We start from the raw sequence: 21426 nt of genomic DNA, 5'->3' as shown, positions 1-21426 counted from the left end.
CACCTACCCTCATCGGCCAGGGCCATTAATTGCAATTTAACTTCCACCGTTACGAGCTGTTATTTTTGTGCTCTCAGCTTAGCCAGAAATGACAGTAAATCACTCGGTGTAGCTGGAGAAACTGAAAGACAAATCAAAGTCAAGAGGCAGATTGTTTTCTCTCCAGGTGCCAGGATGTTCACTGGCATGAACGCAGACATCACGTAACCCATCTTTTAAAAGTGAAGTAAAATTTAATATAAAGGATCACGGTGGTTGTCCATCCAACTGTACAGGTTCAGAAAAAAATTGAAAAGCTTTCAAGATCCCAGATGAAAAAGAGGAAATGAAAAAAATACTAATAAATACAATTAAAATATGTAAATACTTCTTTTTAACAGTAATCGGTCCCCTGCTTTGATATCACTTTTTATAAATGAATCTTCCAGGAAGGAAAGCTTTTTCATTCCACTATCGCTAAATCTTTCAGTGCATGACTTCGAGGTCTCTTGGCCTTGAAGGTAGGGCGCAGGAGTTCTATTTTTCTCTTCTTGGTTTCCGCTTTATTCTTGTGTCTCTTCATCTTCCTCCTCGCAGCAATGTCAGGGTTCGCTACGGTCTAGTGAAAAACAATACATATGTTGGTTTAGTTATTGCAAAGAACCGTCCCTGTAAACATCTGGTACTTCGTAAGAAACTGGTGACTGCTAAGACAGAGCAGGGGTTCCCTTAGGCTCCTCCAACCTGCGGGCACTGCAGTTGCTCTACCCAGGTTTACCACTGCTCTTCAGGTAAGCAGCAAAGCTTCTCAGTCAGCCAGAGCCTGCCCAAGAGGCTGATCTTGAACATCTCCCTGTGAGGTTTTGGAAATGAAACAATGAAACTGTCCCAATGCAGGGTGAAGTTCTCCCTTGAACTCATGTTCCTGGTCAGCTCTCAAGCTTTTACGGAAATCCTCTTTCTTTTTCCCAGAGGAGAAAGCAGAATCTTACCTGCAAAGCTCTCTGCTTTTTCCTCATTGCTCTTTTCTGATTGGCCTGTTTCTGCACAGAAGAAAAGGCGAGCGAGAAAGCCTCCAGCCCAACTAACTTCTTGAGCAGTTCTATGATTTCTTGAGCAAGGTTCTTCAGCGTTGGATCTAATGAAACAAAAATTCACTTGCTTAATCTTTACAGCATATGGAATGAAAGCCAAAAGCCCAGTAACGATTCCACTTTACTAAAGGGCAATGGTGCCGATTCCTCTTGCCTAATGTCCTGCAGCGACCAGAACAAAGGCAGTTGTGAAATCTGCTGGTTCTTCACCAGGTTTCCCAGAAGATCATACATGGCATCCCTGAGGCTAAAAGTGGTTTGCTGTATTGAGAGCTACCACAGCTCTTTTGGAATAGGCTTTGTTGGAAATAGAGATGATACCAGCCTTATCAATCAGCCATCACTGTCCAGTACACCCAGTAAGGGCTGGCTTAATGGCTAGGATCATAACTTAGTTCCAATGTATTAACTGCAAGTTACAACTGTATTAACTGTAATCATGCTGGGGGAAGGCTACAAAAAAGCAGAGCAGGGCAAGTGCTTCCAACAAGTCTTCCAGCAGATCCCTCTTCCAAGTGCTCATATGCTTCCAGAGAAGCCAGTGTGAGCTGCCTGCCTCCACAACATCCTCCAGTGACAAGTTCCCTGGATCTACGCTTGCTAGCATATGAAAAACCATCTCTCCAGTTAGTCTGAAAAATCATTTGAAGGCCCCAATTTCTTGTGCTGTCAGAGAAAGTAAAAAGTTGACATCTGTCCAATCACAATTTTGTCAATCTCTTACCGTATCTTTTCCAAGACTCTTACTTGCTTGGCTACCATTATTTTTTTAGCTATGGCAGCTGTCCTTTACCTTGAACACTGCTACTGCCCTCCTCCAAGTCTTTTCAGTATCCTTTTGGAGATGTGGGGATGCAGTGCTGCGCACTGACTTTTCATGGTGTATACAAACCACAGATTTAGAGTAATTTTTAACTTTTCTTTGGTTTGGGCTCTGTTCTTTTCCTGACATTGGATTTTTTTTAACTTAACACATTTTCATGGACTATGTAAACATCAGTGTCTTGCTCTTAAGCCAAGAGTCTCATGTTAAGTGGGAAGTTGGTTTGTCTTTTTCCACCGGGCATGACAAAAACTCTGTGCAGCGCTCCAGGCTTGGGAAAGCTGCCTGGCAGAGAAAGACCTAGGGGTGTTGGTCGACAGCGACTGAACATGAGCCAGCAGTGTGCCCAGGTGGCCAAGAGCATCTGGGCTTGTATCAGAAACAGCGTGACCAGCAGGACCAGAAAAGTGATTCTGCCCCTATACTGGGCACTGGTGAGACCTCACCTCAAATACTGTGTTCAGTTCTGGGCCCCATAATACAAGACAGACACTGAGGTCCTGGAGCGAGTCCAGAGAAGAGCAACAAAGCTGGTGAAGGGGCTGGAGAACAGGTCTTAGGAGGAGTGGCTGAGAGAGCTGGGGTTGTTTAGCCTGGAGAAGAGGAGGCTAAGGGGAGACCTCATTGCTCTCTATAACTACCTGAAAGGAGGTTGCAGAGAGGTGGGTGTTGGTCTCTTCCCCCAAGTGACAGGTGGTAGGACTAGAGGGAATGGCCTCAAGTTGCATCAGGGGAAGTTTAGATTGGACATTAGGAAAAATTTCTTCACAGAAAGGGTTATCAGGCACTGGCAGAGGCTGCCCAGGGAGGTGGCTGAGTCCTCATCCCTGGAGGTGTTCAAAGAGCAGGTAGATGAGAGGTGCTTGGGGACATGATTTAGTAGTAGACAGGTACAGTTGGAGCTGATGATCTCTAAGGCCTTTTCCAACCTAATGGTTCTATGATGATTCTATGACTTCTTAAGATCTTTTAAACAAAGAGGGAGAAACAAGCGTTGCTGCTCAGGGAGCATCTAGCAGGACAGAGTGACCTGGATTCACTAAGGAGGAAGGGAGAAGTTCTGTGTGCAGTTGAATCAATGCCCGCGCAACTGCACGCGCTGCCTGCTGCACTCCCCGAGCAGACAACTCTCTTCCCCTGCTTGCAAAGGCTACTTTCAGCCCCTGTGCTCACGTGGCGCATGCTAAAGGTGATTTTCTCTATTTCAAAAGAGGGAGCTTGGGGAAAACATCAAGCAACCTCCAGACTGGCAATTCCAACTTGTACAGTCCCTCACTCTACCCTAACACGAGCTGCCATAAAACACACCATTTCACATTAAAAACACTTCTAACCATAAGGCATGGATTTCCACACCCGTAAGCCTCAAAGCAGATTTAACGTGCCATTCACAAAGCACGGCACTTGGCAACAGCCTTGTTCTGGCTTCCTGAACACCTGTACTCTGCTCTTCCCCTCAGCAACGACTCTGCGAGTCTTGCCACCACGCGTCCACCCTTGATTACTACACTTTTTCTACCACATCACATGTTCAAGCTTTACCCTCTTCCAGGTACGAGCCTGCCTAACTTTAGTTCAGTCTCTTTTCTTTGCTGACAAATTGATTTTTGTTCCATTTGTCAAACGCTCTCCTCCCTTTCCTGCTGTTTTGGTTGGACTGCAAGTAGGTGAAATTCACTGGTTATGGCATCTATGCTTCAACCAACAAAAGGAATGATGGGTGGAGTATGTGCCAAGGCAGAGCTCTCACCTCTCTGCTACTCTTCGAGAGAAATCACTTACCTTGCTCTGCGTAGGTGCTGTTCAGCTCCCTGTACAGAGGGGTGAGAATTGTTGGAAGGTATGGCTTGATCCTGTCTTCCCCCAGATCCACTGAGATTGCTCCCAAGAACTTAAAGATGCAGCTTCTCTGAAAATGAATGTAAGTAAGGAAGGTTGAAAGGAAACTGTGGAACTAATTGAACTGCTGCAAGAGGGTTGTGCGTTACTGTTCAGTGTACAAGGCATTGTTTCAGTCAGAAACTGCTGCTGCTACAAGGCTGCACTGCAGCCAAGCACTGCAGCCCTTAGACAGGCACAGCCCCATGGGATCTGTAAATGTGAGCTGCGACTCCGCCAGCTGGCAGCTGGTAATGCTTTGAACAGGCTTCTTGTTCCCACTGTCCTGCACTGAGGCAGATGACGACAAGAAAGTTCAGTCTCTGTAACTACACACAGGGAAACACAGTGACATAAGCCTTTCCTGAGAAACCCAAATGGAAATGCTCGTCATCTCTTTGGCACCTGCTAATCCTTGCTTCAGCACTAGCTCCCAGCACCCTCTACAGCTGGTCCCCTGAAAGCAAAGAGCCAGAGCGACACTCTGCTGTGCAAGTGTCATCACAAGCAGTTGGTCTAACCCTGTTCTTACCTTTAAAGGGACCTTAGGGGAATATGCTGCTTCTCGCTTTGCCATGAGAGAGAGCTTCTTCATTAGCCAGAGCAATGTCGCTGGCTGGCCTTTCTCTTCTGTGTCTTCTCTTTCTCCTCCTTGAGCAGAAACATCTTTCTCTTCCTCATTTTCTGAGGCCTCCTGCTCCTCCATTTCACAGCCAAGTTCTCCTTCAGCCTCTTTACTTTCTTCTAAGGCAGGGGCTAGCAAGTAAACAACTTTTGCTACAAAAAGCAAATTCTTTATAACCTGAAGTGTAAAACCAGAGTAGTTGGTCAGTGCGGGTTTCCTCAGTGCCCAGGGTATCTGAGAGCCCAGGCTAGATCGGAAAGAGTAACTGGCCAACCCGGGAGGCTGTGATGGGTTCAGCCCCTGCACGTTGCTTCTAGCAGGAAGGCCCATCTCAATATCCTCCTGCAGTCTGGGAGAGAGTTACCCTATGAGCTATTGTGCCTTTTGGGCTCCAGTGCTTCCTGAAACAGGGCTGCTCTTTTCATCTTCTCAACCTCTGGCAGCCCCTGGCTCTTCACAAGGAAATCTCTGAGCAGGTTCACAGGGGAGTCAGACCTTCACGCAACAGCAAAAAGCTGGACTAAACCCTCCCAGCAAACAGCCAGGGCTCCAGTGCAGCTGCAGGAATCCAGCACCAGAAATATGGATCCCTGCTCCAGTATGTGGTTGCCCAACCTGTTCCAGCCTGTGCTGCAGAGCCAGAATCCCCCAATGAAGGTCTGGACAGAACAGACCTCAGTCTTGCCCTGCACGGTGCCTCCCCTTCCTGTCCCCACCGCAGCCCAGTCCTTCCAGCAAGCTGACACCACAAGGGAGACTTTTCTGGGCCCCTCCAAGACACACAACCTGCTCAGATGCCCTTGGAACAGAGCAGCTGGCCTCACACTGTGTATCTGCCCTGAGCTGCCAAGAGCCAGCAGCGCTGCTATCCTAACGAGGACCTAACGCTCCCTCATGGGACAGGGGCCTGCTCTGTGCCCTCCTGCAGCCCCAGACCTGCTTATGCTCTTACCTGCTCACCCAGAGACAGGTCCAGGAACTTGGACTGCAGCTGATGGCAAAACGCAAACGCAAGTTCCTTCATCTGGGGAAAGGAAAAAGGAGAAGGGAATAACTCCATGAAAAGGAGCCAGTAGCAGAAACTCAAAGCAGCGTTTTGCAGTCACCAAAGGCAGCTCCCAGAGGAGGTCAAGGGATCGGCTCAGCAAATCTGCCTGCATCTTGTAGCCTAGAAGAGAATCTTTGCGCTGCTGAGAATACGACCCCAGAGAAGCGCTCTCCCAGCAGCAGAGACACCTCCCAAATGCCTTAAGTGATCAGGATTAGTCAGCAAACAAGCAGCTAGAAGAGAAAGTGTTACAGTTTGGCATATGCATATTTTTGCATCCCAGGCAGGGAATGGGCAGGGGGGAAGGAGTATTACTGACATCACTACCTTTTTGTCCAGTTCGGTAGTCAAGAAGACTGTGGATGCAGATAGTTCCGCTGATGACTTTTTCCTCTTCCCTGTCTTTCTCTCCCTCCATTTGTTGACAAGATCTTCTGGCTTGTAAGATGCAAACAACAAGCCAAAGATCTCAGTAGCTGTCAGCCATACCCAGCTATGAGGATGCCACAGGTGAGACTGGACATGACCTGGTGGGGGAAAACACCTCTTTAGGCACACAAGCTGGTCCAGTGAGAGCAGAGAGCAGAAAAAGGACCAGGTCCCTGCAAGAATTACCACAGCACATACTACAATAAAAAGGTGAAGGAAATGAACTCTGCCCATCCGCTCATAATATAATCAAAACTTCCTAGCAACTTATCCAGCCAAAGCAGAGAACAGCAAAAAGCCAGAGGTAGCCAAATGTCTCCATGGTGACTTAGCATTCTGGAATGCGCTCACAGCACTTTATAATATCCAAAGATGTGGCCATTGCTGGAAAGCGATGGTAACTAGGCAGCAAAAGCAGGCACAGCACAAAAGGACACTTGCTGCAATCACGGCTGACAAGTCATGTCTCCGCAGCAACTATGGTTCTCTCAGGGACTCTGCCCATGACGTCTGGGGACTGGCTGCTGAGACTCGTGTGAGCTGGCACTTGCTGCAGATGGTCAGATGGAGGCTGAGGATACTTCAATAAAGAGATGGAGCTGCCAGCATCTCGCCCTTGACCAAGCTGCACATAACCAAGCAGTCCAGTATTTACAAGGGTTATCACAGATCTCACTAAAGGCACCTGGGAGGTGGAAATCTTCTATAACATTGACCAGCCAGACCCAGGCCTTCTGGTAGCAGCAAAGGAAGCAATTAAAAACAAAGCAACAAAATGCCAATAAGGCAGCCTGACATTTTACAACCTCACTCATAGGGAAATTATTTGAATCAAATAACCTCCAGGACTTAATGTCCTGGTAGAGACACAGTATTTACAGCACTATCACCATGCGTCATCGCTTGCTGGCTGGTATGTATGATCTCATCAAGAAAATTCTCATCCTCCCAGAAGAACTGAGAGTTTTCAGAGGATGTAATTATGGTCAAACATGCAATAGTTTGCAGCTATTTGCCCTTGGGATAACAGAAAAAAATTCCCATCAGCTGAGACAGAGGGTGTGTTGTTTTCATCAGCCCTGTAACCTTCTCCATTAACATCTTCATTTCACTGCTCAGTAACTGCCATGTATTAACGTTCTGCAGCATGGGAACCTTGTATGACAAAATTCAATTGTTTATATTAGAGAGTGAAAAAACACATGGCTCGCACAGCCATAATAATTCCTGATACTTACCCCAGATATTATTCATAATATCGCTGTTCTTGGTTAACTGAATCAAGTTGCACTCTGTGATCAGCTTTGTTAGCAGCACAAGAAAGCTGAATAGCAGCCTGTCTGCAGCCTTCTCCTCCTCCTCTTCAGTTATCTAATAAAATCAGCAAGTCAAGAAAAATGCTTATGAGAGCCTGAAGACAGTGCTTATTTACCCTACTAGATGAAATTCAGCTCAACCCTGCAAAGAAACAGAAGACTTGTATCCAGTTCCTAAAACAAACAGCAGAGAAGCATCTCCACTAGAGCATTTCCTCTGGAGACTGAACCTCTGCAGGAGATTGACTCCCCTGATGGAATGTGTGTCCACGTCCTATCACCTGCCACTTGGGAGAAAAGACTGAAATCCACCTCCCTACAACCTCCTTTCAGATAGCTGTAGAGCGCGGGAAGGTCCCCTCTCAACTTCCTTTTCTCCAGACTAAACAATCCCAGTCCCTTCAGCCGCTCCTCGTAAGACTTTTGCTCCAGACCGTTAACCAGCTTTGTTGCTCTTCTTTGGATGCGCTTCAGTGCCTCAAGGTCTTTCTTGTAGTAAGGGGCCCAAAACTGAACACAGTATTTGAGGAGCGGTCTCACCAGTGTTGAGTACTGAGACTTCCCTACTCCTACTGGTCACACCATTTCTGATACAAACCAGGATGCCACTGGCCACCCTAATGGCCACCCTCGCCACACTGCTGGCTCATGTTCAGCCGGCTGTTGACCAGCACCCTCAGGTCCTTTTCTACCAGGCAGCTTTCCAGCCACGCTTCTCTAGGTCTGTAAAAGTGCCTGGAGTTGTTGTGACCCAAGTACAGGATCTGGCACTTGGCCTTGTTGAACCTCATATCACTGGCCTCAGCCTGTCCAGATTCCTCTGAAGACCTTTTCTATCCTCAAGCAGCTCATCACTCCTGCCCAATTTGGTGTCATCTGCAAGCTTACTGAGGGTGTGCCCTCCAGATCATTGATAAAAATATTAAACAAGACTGGCCCCAGCACTGAGGCCTGGGGTTGTTATTCCGAGTTAATCACATGTAATAAGAAGAACTTTCATAAAACAAAACCAGGGAACTTTGAAAGACAAATCTGTCGATAACACTGAACAAAGCAGACAGTGACAAGTGATGCACTCTGACCTTTCATGCTTACATGAATCTGCACTAGCAGACACATTTCCCAGTTAAACAGATGTTGTCAGTGTGATCAGGCTGTTTTCCAACTAAACAGATTCTAACTCATCCCAGTGCTACCTGTGTACCCTGCCATGCTTTCTGATGGTGGTTTTTACAATTACACTTTAAACAAAAACCCCAAAGTTCCTCCTTTCCTGCCACCACGGGAAAGACTAGCAACAGGGAAAGCTCCCTCAATATAAACATTGCTACATGCTGACAACCCATCAAGTCATACAGGAAAAAAACGAAAGCCTGAGACTCCAAGGCTATCTCAACAGCCCCTTCCACCCACAGAAATCCTGATAGAAGCTAAGGCAAGGAACAATCTATCTACTGGTTACACAGTACGGCTGTAGGCTCAGGCCAAGTGGCTTTGCAAAGTTTCTTTGCCTCTTGTACTGTAAAACACGACGTCAAATTTGGATTTAGAGGTTAAAAAACATGGTTCTTCAGTTAGTTCTCCTTCAGAACAAATGTGTGTTTCATGTCTTTCCTCAGTTCCGAACAGCCCCTTCTTCCCTTTTCCCATTTTCTTAATTGTCTTTCTCTATGCCTCAAGCATGGGAAAAATAACTTACATCTTCAAATTTAATTGGGTTGATTTCTTCTTCAATCAAGGTGAGGACAGCTTCGAGCCGCCGTTCAAACATTACTCCTTCCACTTCAACAAACAAACCGCATGCCTGGGCAGCCAACCTCCTGTGTGAGCTCTGCCAGCAGAAAGAATAACATCCCTTGTTACTTTTTGATAATCAAATCCTGCAGCTCCCATGTACAAGAGCTAGTAGCGATCCTTAGTTTTACCTGTAGCAACAGCGTCTTAAGAGAAGCTGGTTTTCAGGGTACTATTGAAAAAGGAGATGCTGCCAGCCAAGGACAAAAGTGCCTGGCAGCAGAAGCTGTCCCTGCAAACACACCCTAAAACTGAATGTTGAAAGGCCTTTTCCAGCCCAGTTCCCAGCTGCAAAGCTCTGGGGATTACTTTGAATTCTTTGATTCTTCATAACCCAAGAGGTGGCTCACAGCTATAAACGAGAACTGAACATCTTGGAGATGATAAGGATGAAGCGTTGAAGAGCACTTACATTACTAGTTTAGAGGGACAGGCCTTGAGTCCAGTTTGAGAATAACTAAACACCCAGACACACAGATCAACATGGGAGATCTGTAAGATTAGGTTTGCCACCTGCTGCTGCTGCATTCTGCCTTGCTGCTGGCAGCACAATGCAGCAAGTCTGTGCTAAAGACAGCAAAACAAAAAAGCCAATTACAAGGATAAGAAGAGCTTTAAGGAATTTGCTCAAACCTTTAACCTGAGCAAAGACTACACCTGATGAAATACCTGACCCAAAAGAGGAACTGTTAGAAAGCAGTGCAATGCGGCTGGGAAGTTGTGGGCTGAACCAGCAGTTCCTTACATTTCTGCAGCTTTCTGCAGCTGTACCATTTCTTGCTATTCTTACTAGCAAGAGCTATAGCACTGAACATGGCTTTGAAAAGCTTTTATGCGAAGCTGAGTCTTGCCCACACTCCTTTCCTAAAAGTACTAAGTCAGGCATAACTGAACCCACCCATCCACCAGACCTGGTATGAACGACCTCTAGCTTGCCTTAGTCTTACTGAGCCTCCAGACAGAGCTCAGACCTGGCCAGTGAAAAGACCAAAGAATACAATACCTTCTTGCTGTGGAACCACTCTGTGACCAGCGAAAACATCAGATCTCGTTTTTCATTGCTTATCTTCCGGAGGAGAGATTTACACGTCAAAGCTGCCATCTTTTTGCATTTGGCAGAGTCGTCATTTATCATCATCATACAAAGAGAGAGAAAAAACAGTCCGCAGTATTTGTGGAGGAGATCCTTGAAAGAAACAATCACTAGTCAATTGCATATTCCCCAAGGAGCTTCTGACATTTACAGGAAAAAAGCAGGGTATATGTTACACCGCATAGAGAATGTCAGCCCTGAGTGAGCTTCACTTCAAGGCAAGTGAACTGAAAGGATGGGATGGTTGAGTCGCTGGAGCACGCAGGGAGTGTATAGCAGCCCCAGTCCTGACCCAGCTCTGACTTGCTAACGTGTTCCTGGGGCAGCAACTTAATTCATGCCAGGTTCTCACTTAAACAGGCTCAAGTCCCCCAGCACGGAAGCAATCAGCCCAAAGCTCTGTCTCTCAGAGATAACAGCTCACGGCTACTTTACAGAGCTGCTAGGAACCCGTTGAGATACTATATCTAATCAGGTGGTGGTGAAGCACAGCTTACTGTGCAGAATTTCTCTTCCTTCCTCCTAAATTCCTGCTGGATTGCACTTCTCTCAGTCTCCAAAATGCTCAGTCAAGCTCCAGCTGCAGAGCTTCAAAGCAGTTTAGCATTTTGTGTGTTACACTGCATAGATGTACAGTTATTTTCTAGCTTCCATTTTGATCCACCTCACTGAGAAGCTCTCCTGCTCCGATCAGGCCAACAAAACATGCATGGTACATCACATACCAGTTCAGTCAGCAATCTCTCTCATGTATGTTGACACTTCCCCACAATGAGAAAACTCTAGACTTTACTTTCTATTAATACCTCATTTTCTAAACTGGTTTTGTTTATTCTTGGCATAAATCACCACCAAGCTTATCAAAACTCCAGCTGATAGAGCTTTATTTTACTTGCAGACTGAGCACATTAGATAAAGAAGTACTGCAGACTTTCCAGCATGTCATTTCTCTTTTGAAACAAAGCCAAGTACTTTGGAGATAAGTGAACATTCTGCTCATGATAGGAGATAATATGAACTACCGAGTGCTTCAAAAATAAACTGCTCTGAAAATGTTGTTACTGCAAGCTGCAGTAACTGCTTAATGTTTGGAACGCTAAGGAGTGCTCATTACCTTTGGGAACATGTCAAGGAGGTACGCAATCATCTCCAGTGCCGATTCCCTTCCAGTTTCATACTCGTACCTGTGAGGAAACGATTAACGGTTATGGCTGTGTTAATACTCTGGAAAGTTGTTAACAATTTACAAGAATGGCCAATGCCAGAAACACACACTACAGGGATCTTTCTACAACAGCTATCAGAAGCAGCCGGGCCCATCAGCTCCGTCTCAGAGAACAGGCATGTGAAGACAAACAAGCAAAAAAAGGGCTCCAGGCAGCTTGAGTCAGCACAGTTGCACTGTGTTATGCTGCTGGGGAACATGATAAACTACAACCACCTTGAGCAAAGGATGGTGTCATGCTCAGAAGGAAATTTCAGCCCCACTGTTCCTGCTGAATTGGTGCAGTTGATCTCAACTGTGCCTGCAACTGCAGTGGAGACGATTGCCACGGGACAGCAGCCATTTAAATGCACAATGCATTATTCTTTCTGGATTTTCTCATTCACCTGGTTCACAACCAGTAGACCTGGTTAACCACTAAGCAAACAACAGAACCATTGCTTACAAAGAGATAAAGGACAACAAAACCAGCTACGAAACAGGGAAGAGAAAAAAGACTTCCTTAATCAAGCAGCCTGTCTCTAAAACAGGGATTTTCCTACCATCTTGGTAGGAAAACCAAGACCTCAGCCACATCCTCCACTCCTCAGAAGCAGCCTTTTGGCACACAAGGTGGCTGCTAAAGTCATATTTAAGCAACAAGGCTCTGTTCTAACAGAGAAGTCAGAGATATTGTGACAAAAGCAATCTTCCTGCGAAATATGCTAAGGAGGTGTCTGGTAGCAGTCAACATGACTTAACTAAGGGCAAACTGTGTCTGACAAATGTGATGGTCCTTCTATGACAGGGTTATAGCATTGGTGGATAAGGGAAGAGCAACTGATGTCATCTACCTGGATCTGGGCAAAGCATTCGACATTGTCCCACACAACACTCTTGTCTCTAAATTGGAGAGACATGGATTTGATGGATAATCCACTTAGCCGATAAGGAAATCAGCTAGACGGTACTCTCAGGGCTGTGGTCAACAGCGCAATCTCCAAAAGGAGACCAGTGACAAGTGGTGTTTCTCAGGGGTTGGTACTGGGACTGCTGCTGTTTAACAACTCTATCACTGACATTGGCAGCGGGACTGAGTGCGTCCTCAGCAAGTTTGCCAATGCCACCAAGCTGTGTGGTGTGGTCAGCGTACTAGAGGGAAGGGACGCCATCCAGAGGCACCCTGGCAGGCTTGAGAGGTGGGCCCATGCAAACCTCATGAAGTTCAACAAAGTCAAGCGCAAGGTTCTGTACCTGGGTTGGGGCAATCCCAAGTACAAATACAGGCTGGGCAGAGAATGGATTAAGAGCAGCCCTGAGGAGGATTTAGGGGTGTTGGTTGATGGGAAGCTCAACATGACCCAGAAATGTGCGCTTGCAGCTCAGAAGGCCAACTGTATCCTGCACTGCATGGAAAGAAGTGCAACCAGCAGCTCTAAGGACATGATCTCCCCTTCTACTCTGCTCTCATGAAATCCCACTTGGGAGTACTCTGTTCAGTTCTGGGGTCCCCAACATAAGAAGGACATGGATCTGTTGGAGCGACTACAGAGGAGGGCCATGAAGATGATCAGAAGGCTAGAACACCTCCTTCCATGCAAACAGGCTGAGAGTTGGGGTTGTTCAGCCTGGAGAAGAGAAAGTTCTGGGGAGACCTCATAGTGGCCTTCCAGTACCTAAAGGGAGCCTACAACAAAGCTGGGGAGGATCTTTTTACAAAGGTGTGTATTGATAGGACAAGGGGTAATGGCTTTAAACTGAAAGAAGGTAGATTTAGATTAGATGTAAGGAAGAGGGTGGTGAGGCACTGGGGCAGGTTGCCTGGAGGTTTGAATACCCCGTCCTTGGAAGTGTTAAAAGCCAGGTTGGACGAGACTTTAAGCAACCTGGTCTAGTGAAAGGTGTCCCTGCCCATGTCAGGGGAGGTGGAACTGGATGATCTTTAAGGGTCCTTTCCAACACAAACTGTTCTAGGTTTCTATGATATGTTAGGAATATAAACTTACTCCAGTTGTGCGAGTATGAAATCCAAATTGGGTTTCAGCTTGTCACCAAGGGGGTAGTCCAGAATATATTTTAAGTAAATCTGAAAACAAAAAACACCATCACAAAGAGGAATTACATGAAACACTCAGGAAAGCTTGTAATGGTTATGAAAAAAAAATTAGTGATGGAGCAGCAAGTTTACAAGAATGATCCCTTTCATCTTGTTTGTATTACACAAGGGACCAACAACTGCTCTCAAGCTCTGTGCCCAGAACACGACCTGCAAGCATTTGACAACTGACATCAGTCTTCAGAGTATTACTGTGATCTCTGGTAAGAGAGATTCTGCATCCTTCAAAATTCATCCTGTAACTACGGAAATGCATTATTTGGTTATGCACAGCTCCTGCTGCATCTGTATCCCAGAGCTTGAAATGAAAGCAATCAATTCTGCCTTTTTGGTTGATTTTATCTTGGAAAGAATGAGGAAGACATCATGGATTTATGGCAAATTCTCTTCTGCTAGGATTCAAGAAAGGGCAAGGCTCTTAGTTAGGTGGGCCTATAAGACTCCAAAGGAGGGATCATGTCATGTGTCAAAGCTGCTGAGCAGCATTCTGAAGGCACGTCACAGCAATCAGTCTCACTGTATGCAAGCCATCTGTGATTCTGCTACACATCAGTGACAAGAACTAAAGCCAGCCAGGTAACGAGGGGAACAAGGATTAGTAAGAGGAGGAAAAGAAGTTAAGGGTTCAGCAGCTGTAAAAGCTGGGAAATGGCCACACTAAGCCCTCTAGCCTGTTAGCCAGCTCGAAGTGAGATGAGAGACTTTCCATTGCACTCACCTGTCTGCACTGGACTCGCACTGGCTCACTCTGACCAGTGATGGCCAATTGGGCAACCTTCTGTAGCACATCATCAATTTCAGGAACCATCAGCTTCCTGGATAAAATAGCCTAAAATGTGAAAGCACAGCTGCAGTCAGGTCCTTTTGCTTACACAGTGTGAGACGCACTACTATACCCTGGAACTATGCTAGCCTTGGGGTGTACATTAACACTGACTTTTACACATCTTCAAACGTACCCAGAGCAATTTTAAAAACAAACAAACAAAACCCAGTGTCTTAAAAATCTATATCTATTTCTTTTGGACAACACAGAATACCCAGTCTAATGATCAGGCATGTTGATTCTTTAGAAAAAAATATCTTCGGATCCAAACCCACCCCCATATGTGTATGTGTAAAGAAGCCTCCCAAACAATTTTAAAGAGTGACCACAGGTCAAACAGAAAAGCTTTGCTTCTTTACCCCCATAACAGAGAGCCCTAATAGCATTCTGTGTGATTGTACAGTCTTTCACCAGGAGGCAGAATTACTGCCATCCCAGTGGCTCACAGAACCCATACACCTCCTGCACAGAAATACCTTGAGAAGGCCAAAGGCAGTGGCTTGTCGTGATGAATCATAAATATCTTCTTCAGCAAAGCCAAGCAACACTTGGAGCTGTTTGCTTGTTATCTGACTCTTTGCATTCTTCACAAGTATTGTTACACACTACAAAATCAAATTGCACATTGTCAATACACACACAGTACCATAAAGCATAAGCCCACATCAAAGCCTGACGTTGTTCATACCACTCAGGTCTGAAAAGACAAACTGCTGCTCTGAAGCATGCAGCTAACACTGTTCTCATGAAATTTTGCTTTCAGCTGGCAATTTGGAGACAAAAACTGGATACAAGCAAATACACTAATTCAGACTAGCCCTTGAAATGAGTGGGGATGCTCACAGACAACAGTGATCTGTGAATGACACAAGAACACAGCCAGGAAGCAAGAAAAATTCTTCTGGCATTAGCATTCAGCACAAATTACTCTAACTTTCCCTTATGATCATTAAGCTATAATTAATTCAGCACTGCGTTTAGAAGACATCTACAGGAAGACACAGCACACTGTAAGTGGAGGTATTACTACGGTTTATCGTCCCCTTCCCTTGTCCCACTTCAGCTGCCTGGGTTTACTCCAAAGAATCACATTAAAATAAAACCATTCTAGGACAAAAACTGATGTCTCTTAGAAGACAGGATGGTAACAAGATACTAGTATAAGGAAGAAAGAAGGCAAATATGCTTCTGCAAAAACACTTATTCAGATCCAAGCTGTGCATTCTTGAGGCATAATTTTCTTAAGGTTTGCATTTGGGAAAGAATCAGCAAATATTTCCCTTGCTACCTTGTGATCTCCAGACTCTCTCTCCATGGACAGCTGCAGGAGCGATCTGCAGTTGGAAGAGTCTCGTTCTACAAAGTCAGTTCTAAAGCAGAAAAAGCAGCGCTGGGTCTGACTTACTTTGAAACAGCTCACAACCAGGTGGAAATTCTGGCCTTTGGCTATTCCTGTCTTGGCAAATTCTTTCAGCAAGAGGAAAAGCTGCTTGATCAGTGCCTCCAGATTTGTACTAACAGAAGGCAAAGGGAACTTTAAAATCCATACCAAGGACTGCAGAGCACCAGTTATCACCTGTAAGAAAAAGCCAAAGGACAGTAGGTACTATGACACTGAAAGAACTCTTTTCTCACTTTATTACAGACATGGTAAGGCTATCTGCAACAGTGGTGAAAGGCAATTGCTAACAAAACCAACCCCTTTCAAATCATTCTTATGTAATACAAAGGGTTCCCCAGCTCTAAATATGCTTTCTGACACTCCCTGATTCTCTAGCTTTGATTTTACTAGGTAAATACATTAATCTGCTCATTCAGCAGATGGCAAGTACTCTTTCTGAAGCAGAGGTGCCTTTGAGGCACAGAAGCTGCTCTGTCAAAAGAACAGGTCACTCGAAAGCTCTGCTCCAGGTACCTAACAGCATATTACACATGCCCTCCATTCCAGGGAAACTCAAGGTTTAACAGATTCCTTCTTAGGCTCAAGTCAAACCCAAAGCTGCCCCAAAAGGAGGCTGCCTATGGTGCTTGAAATAAAGGCATCAGAGCTGTATCAGAAGAAAATACAGTTGTGACAACACTGCTCCCAGCAGCCACAGGACCTCATGAAACTCCTTACGGTGAGCCTATGAAGCGTGCAAAGTACTTGGATATAAATGCTCCAGGAGAACTTGTCCTCTAACCATTTGATCTGCCCACCTATGAAATCAGGTCTGAAATCTGGATGGGTTTTTCTTCTCTTGCAGATCAACTGTAAGATGACATTTGTGGGCAGGACCCTTCTTAGTAGAACAGACAGAAAAGACAGACTCCAGCTCAGAACTGTACCTTGACATCCATAGATTTCAGACAGTCTATAAGCAGCTGAACAAAAGGATCTAACATTTCCAAAGCATGCTCCTCAGAAGAATTTACTTTGGACCTCTTCAGGCTCATGTGCAGCAGCTGGAGTAGAGAACACAAACATTCATCTTGAAGTCAGGCTGGGTCTTAAATAAGTCAAGCAAGGTCCCATATTGTTTCAGCTTATAGCAGAATTTATGCCATATCTCATTCAAATATCTGCAACAGGCTGAGCACTTCTTATAGCTCTCTAAGGGGCACCATTAGAGTTACCCCATGCAAAATGAAGTTGAGGCTAGTGGCTGGTAACATGATACATTCAGAATACCTTCCTTAGAATACTCTTAACAAAAAAAAAAACCTGCAAAGCTTTGTATCTGAGGAGATCCTTACCCGAAGTCCTGAATCAACCAATATATATGTGTTAGTCCTGCTGCTGACACGTGCTTTCTGCCCTCCTCTTGTGGGAGTGGGTTGGAGTAGCAGGCAGCTCTCTGGTTGCAGCCTAGGATCTGGAGGAGGGTCAACTTTTTTTCTGAAAAGCAGTGTATGAGAAAGAGGAACACTCAGATTTCAACCCTCTCCACAACAAGCTTGCTGTTGGGAGTGAAGAGCTCGACTGTGCTCAGCTGCCACCCACACAGCAAGCAAAAGCAGGTCACAGCCAGAATACAATGAAATAAAATGAACTTAAAGCAGCATGACAGATGGGACCATCAGACTTGAGAACAATGTCACTATTACAAAGATAATAAATGTACACTGATTTGTATTACATCCTTATTTGTTTCTTTCCTGTGAGCAGACAAAAGTCTGCTAGTTCCATCAAGCAAATATACCTCCCACCACCATCCACACTACTTCATTTACTGGTATTTACTTCAGTTTCTGATGGCTTACAAGAACTGCTCCAAGGAGCCTGCAAACAGCTGTAAAGTTTCCAGAGCAAGACAGCTACATAGTGCAGGAAATGCAAGATGTCCAGATCCAGTTCTGAGCAGTGGCATCACCAGTCGGAAAGGAAACCTGAAGGTTCACCCTGACTCCTGCTCGAGCACTGAAATTTCTCTTGTTCCTGACCTACCTTGAAAATGTCCAGGACTCCAAACACTTCTTACATGCCAGTTTGTAGCTCTCTCCTAAATAATGCCCCCTGTTCCTTCGTCCAAACACCCAAATGCATACATCAGCTTACCAGACAGTGAAAAGCCTAACTGAAGGCCCTGACCACTTGCCAGACCATGAGTTCAGGAACTGATCAGCTCCATTTCCAAGCTTTCTCCTTGCCCTCTGACTGCCTAAATACTTCACTTACATTTAAAACAAAAGACAGATGAAAGCAAGGAAATCCTTATACATTTGATTGGCTGGATCTGAGAGCTGCCATTTCAGCAAGCAAACTTCCCAACTGATGACAGGACAATCTGGATAACATCTTGGAACTCACTTGGTTTTCTCAGTGAGTAGAGGCAAGTTTTCACTGATGAGACCATGACTGAGGAGGAGAAGGGACTCTGCATTCATGTCTGAATTGACGATCAGCCCTGCCATGATGTGACGCAGTGCCTCGTGTACCTTCCGGACTATCTTCAAGCTTGTAGTGCTTTCCAGAATCTGCAAAGGCACCACCATCCATGAGAGTCAGGAGGGCAATGATCTGCCACCTGTATTCAGAAATCAAGCACAAAGCCAGAGCAATTCCTCCCTCATCATCTACTGCCTTAAGTCCCCAGCCCTTTACAGGAATAGCATCCACTGCTTCAGCTCTGCCCCAACATCCCTTCCTTTCTCTCCAGTCACTTCTCAGACTTCAGCCAGTTCATCCATCACCACCAGGATACTCCAAAGCTCATTAACAAATGAGGGCTCCATTTCTGCATGAGTTTGCACTCTACTCAAAACAAAAAAGCATTTCTGGAAAGGCAATTATTGCACCTGGAGAGAGCCTGAACACATATTTGTGACATCTTCTTCATGAACAAAAGAAAAATTGGAAACTAAGGTGGGATTATACAGGAAATGCCAGAATAGCCACCTGTAGGCTCTACAGTTTCTTTTAGAACCGAGAGTGCTCAGAGTTTACAAAGACTCTGGTTGACTTTTCTTACCTCTTTCAAGGGCAGAATAAGTTTCGTCACCTGGCCCTTTCCTATGAACTTTCCAAGAATTTCATAGGAATCAAAACTCTTGCTCTTGCGTGCTTCCATGAGCTTGGAGACAATTCCCTTCACTTCCTTCTCTTCAGCTACATTCCCAAACAACTCTTGGTTGAAAATCTGTGGAAATCAGGTGAGAGAAGCGAATGAGAGGAGCAGAAAAACAAAGCTGGATTTCTCCAGTAACAGCAGAACAACACTGTTGTTCCCCACTCACAGAAGAAACAATTCTCCAGGTTTCCCACAGATCATGTTTACATTTCCTTTCTCAAGATCCAACACCCCAGTCTGAGCACACCAGATGAGGAAGCTGTCCTCTCCCCACACTGTGGTGTTGTAATACAAGGAGTGGGACTGCAGTTGGACCAAGACATCTAAATATACCCTGTATGGGTGCCAGCTGAGCCTCTGGGCTCCCTGGACCACGCTGATTAGATGCCTGCTGACTTGCCCAGGTACTGAGAGTACAGGGAAACATAGCTATGTATCTTAATGTTGAATCCATTTCCCCTCAGGATGAAGGGCTCAAGATGCAGCCCCAGAGATACTTTGCTACTTTACATGGGATGTGCTGATGCCTCAGTAACAAAACAGTCGTCTTCTTTTGCAGTCACACACAATCAGCCCTCTTTGCCATTAAGTCTGAAAAGTTCTACATGAAACATTCTCCTCCCAGAGCCTGCCCCAGGCACTTCATAATGCTCTTTTCTTTAATCTTGAATAGCTTTTACCTCAATCAGGATATCTAAGCAGGGGTCCAAATCGCCAGCACTAAGCCTGGTAGCAAGGCCCTTCAGTAACAGGTTCACAGTGAAAGTCAGTACGTGGAGCTAGAGAAAAAGAGAACACATGAAGTTTCCAAGTCCCTGCATAGAGCTCTTTAATAATACTGGATGGGGAGACTCCTACAGCAGAGACATCACAACTCACACACTGCACCTGAGCTTTCGCTACAGCAAAAAAAAATCACTGTGAGGACAGGGAGGACAAGAACCCAACAAGCAGGAAAAGGATTCTCAGTCCCTCCACACACTGGCAAGAGGGCCAGAATCTCCCCTTCCCAGTGCTCTTCCTCGCATTTTTAGACTGTGCTAATTGGCACTTTCACTGTTAAAGCAGCCAGAAGCTCATGCTACTCCCCTGTGTTAATTCACACAGAAAATTATTCCTACTCCATTGCGGAAAGGTGAATTAACAGTCAGAGCCTTGGCTCTTGACCCAGGAAGCAAGACTTCACCACACAGTGTCTGCGCAGTCTCTGTGGCAACTCACCTCAGATGACACTTGGTCCTAATAAACTTCCCAGAAAGATTCCTATTTTATTGGAACCAGAAACTCATCCTTCACATCCAAACCTCAACTCTTCACTGGCAAGACAGACATTCTCTCTCCTTCCCGCTTAGACTCAAATAACTTTGGTTACAAGACCTTCATTTAACACTTGGCATAACAAGGACTGATGTAGGTACCAGCATTAGAGTTTAGTTGTATTACACTCAGCTATTCTACCAGTGCAAAACAATTTCAGTAGCAACTTCTCCTTGGATCTTCCTCCTAACACACTAAAAAAAGCCTAGAGAGAGCAGAAGAGGAAGAATTTCAGCATTACCTGGTATCCGTGGACGAGAGTGGACTGCATCTCTTTTAAGATGTATAGAAGGTAACGCACTCCCAACACTTCCATGATTTTAGTGAGTGTGTTACGGGCAACATCCCGGATTTCCTGAAACCTGTTCCTCAGAAATGTGCAAACTTTCAACAGGATGCTGGAAACAGAGATAGACAGCTTAGTTCACCCTCAAACAGAGCAGAACTAACTACACTGCTAGCTAAGGAGGCTGCTTTTCAAGCAGGTTTTACAACCAGAGCTACACTCGAAGCTAGACTCACAGAGAGGCTTTATAGCCACACACACAACCCTACTGTCTTTCAAGACCCTTTACAGACTATCCTTTTTTTCTGTACACTATCCTTCCCACAGCTCTGCCACCCCTACATCTTTATTCTTTCAAACATAGTGTTAAAAAAGTCCAATGCTGACAGAGAGGAATATCACTAGGAAAATGAGTTTACAAAAAAAGTATCCAAGGACTGTTACGATGCCCCTCTTACATTTAGCCCTGTACATGACCATAGCTCGAGAAAAGTGCCAGCACTCATTCCCAGCATTTAAGGAGCTGCAACAGGATTTACCTTGGAAGGTTGGCTTCCATCACTTCTTGGGGAAGACACTGCATCATCCTGACCATTGCAAAAGCTAACGGAATACGAACCACCTCGTCATCATTCACAACGTTGGATTTCACAAGCTTGTGTTCATCATCTCTTTTAACCTTTTTAAGACAGACCAAGACAAAATGCACTTCTAATATACATAAATAAATCCTTTTTCTCAACAAATCCTTGCCAACAACGCAAGCTGCTGTCCTCTGATGACTACAGGAAAAACCCAGACAGTTAAAGGACAAGTGAATTAAATCCTTGCGTTTTCAATACAGACACTAAGTTGGGTGCTAGCAAGCGGCTTTTCAACAGACTGCACAAAGTGAATTGTTTCACTCATGATTCAAGTCAGGAAGGAAGCAGGGAAGTGAAGATATCACACCCAGGCTGACCAGAGGGTCTGTTAGTAATCTTAATGACATTCTAAAAGGGATGAACCCTCTTTTGTGCTTTCAGGTAGACTCTCTCCAGCTGCACCT

General features: G+C 45.3%; 1 protein-coding gene across 1 annotated transcript in view; it reads right to left on the bottom strand.

Annotated features, from left to right (window-relative positions):
• Window positions 1-213: 213 nt before the first annotated feature.
• The window catches only part of UTP20 (UTP20 small subunit processome component), a 65732-nt gene continuing 44519 nt past the window's right edge, over window positions 214-21426 (bottom strand). The window contains exons 42-62 of the mRNA XM_069857161.1: window positions 20918-21057; window positions 20334-20490; window positions 19456-19554; window positions 18677-18844; window positions 18016-18182; window positions 16962-17103; window positions 16554-16670; window positions 15631-15801; window positions 14702-14830; window positions 14118-14228; window positions 13290-13369; window positions 11194-11263; window positions 9990-10172; window positions 8892-9023; window positions 7115-7247; window positions 5775-5974; window positions 5352-5423; window positions 4307-4576; window positions 3679-3805; window positions 972-1117; window positions 214-598 (exon numbers count right to left, since the gene is read on the bottom strand). Coding sequence (XP_069713262.1) covers window positions 443-598; window positions 972-1117; window positions 3679-3805; window positions 4307-4576; window positions 5352-5423; window positions 5775-5974; window positions 7115-7247; window positions 8892-9023; window positions 9990-10172; window positions 11194-11263; window positions 13290-13369; window positions 14118-14228; window positions 14702-14830; window positions 15631-15801; window positions 16554-16670; window positions 16962-17103; window positions 18016-18182; window positions 18677-18844; window positions 19456-19554; window positions 20334-20490; window positions 20918-21057 — 2970 coding nt within the window. The 3' untranslated portion in view covers window positions 214-442. The remainder of the gene's footprint in view (window positions 599-971; window positions 1118-3678; window positions 3806-4306; window positions 4577-5351; window positions 5424-5774; window positions 5975-7114; window positions 7248-8891; window positions 9024-9989; window positions 10173-11193; window positions 11264-13289; window positions 13370-14117; window positions 14229-14701; window positions 14831-15630; window positions 15802-16553; window positions 16671-16961; window positions 17104-18015; window positions 18183-18676; window positions 18845-19455; window positions 19555-20333; window positions 20491-20917; window positions 21058-21426) is intronic.

This window comes from Phaenicophaeus curvirostris, chromosome 1, assembly GCF_032191515.1.
Source record: "Phaenicophaeus curvirostris isolate KB17595 chromosome 1, BPBGC_Pcur_1.0, whole genome shotgun sequence".
Lineage (NCBI taxonomy): Eukaryota > Metazoa > Chordata > Aves > Cuculiformes > Cuculidae > Phaenicophaeus > Phaenicophaeus curvirostris.
Note: the sequence above shows the minus strand (reverse complement) of the source record. Positions and strands in the feature narration are given on the sequence as shown.